This window comes from Penaeus monodon, chromosome 15 (assembly GCF_015228065.2).
Source record: "Penaeus monodon isolate SGIC_2016 chromosome 15, NSTDA_Pmon_1, whole genome shotgun sequence".
Lineage (NCBI taxonomy): Eukaryota > Metazoa > Arthropoda > Malacostraca > Decapoda > Penaeidae > Penaeus > Penaeus monodon.
In genome coordinates this window covers 28,883,619-28,884,318 of record NC_051400.1, presented here as the reverse complement: position 1 = coordinate 28,884,318, position 700 = coordinate 28,883,619, and the positions used below count along the sequence as shown (strand labels likewise).

General features: G+C 51.7%; 1 protein-coding gene across 2 annotated transcripts in view; it reads left to right on the top strand.

Moving 5' to 3' along the window:
- The window catches only part of LOC119581919, a 2,380-nt gene that overhangs the window by 192 nt on the left and 1,488 nt on the right, over positions 1–700 (top strand). The window contains exon 2 of one of the 2 annotated variants that reach the window (XM_037930092.1): positions 379–550. In XM_037930092.1, coding sequence (XP_037786020.1) covers positions 416–550 — 135 coding nt within the window. In that variant the 5' untranslated portion in view covers positions 379–415. Of the gene's footprint in view, positions 1–95; positions 551–700 lie in introns of those variants that run through there. The other variant, XM_037930093.1, reaches the window with a different exon arrangement.

The window sequence follows — 700 nt, the reverse complement described above, 5'->3', positions numbered from 1 at the left end:
TGGGTGGGTAAAGGGAGTGAGAGATGGGTGGGAGCGTAGAGGGAGCGAAGAGGGGATGCATGGGTAAAGGGAGGGAGAGATGACTTTGGCGAAGGGAAAGAGGGAGAATTTGGTGGGGGGATGGATAGATGGACGGACGGAGAGACAAACAGAAGGACTGAGAAAGAGGATAGGGGAAATAAAGGAGGAGGGACAGACAGAACCGCTTGAGGAGGTACGGGAGAAGAGACAGACATACAACGAAATACAAACAAAATCAAAAATACAATTCCCAGAATACCCACATTACCATCCCCAGAAAGGCAATTTGGGTATTCCAAGGAAGTGTCATTCACAACCCTGCTATCCCTCTCTCTCTCCCCACGCCCTCGTTAGCAGCCGAGGGAGGACGTCTATCCACTCTATCCACTCCGCCATGGACCGCCGAGACAGGCAGACGCCCTCGCCTCAGATGTACCGTTCTGGAGGGGAGAACCACAGGCCCCGGACCCCTTCGCCGTCGCCTACGAACACGCTCACGCCTTCGTACGGATCCAGAGGGCAGTCAAGGGTAAGGTTGGCTGGGGAGCGAGCGGAGGCGTTCCTATGAGAGGGTATAAGTACAGAGAACTATTTTATTGAATTCGGTTCCGTTAATGTTCTTTTTCGATAACTCGTGTCTTTTTTCCGTTTTCCCTTTTTAACAAAATTGTTACCCAGT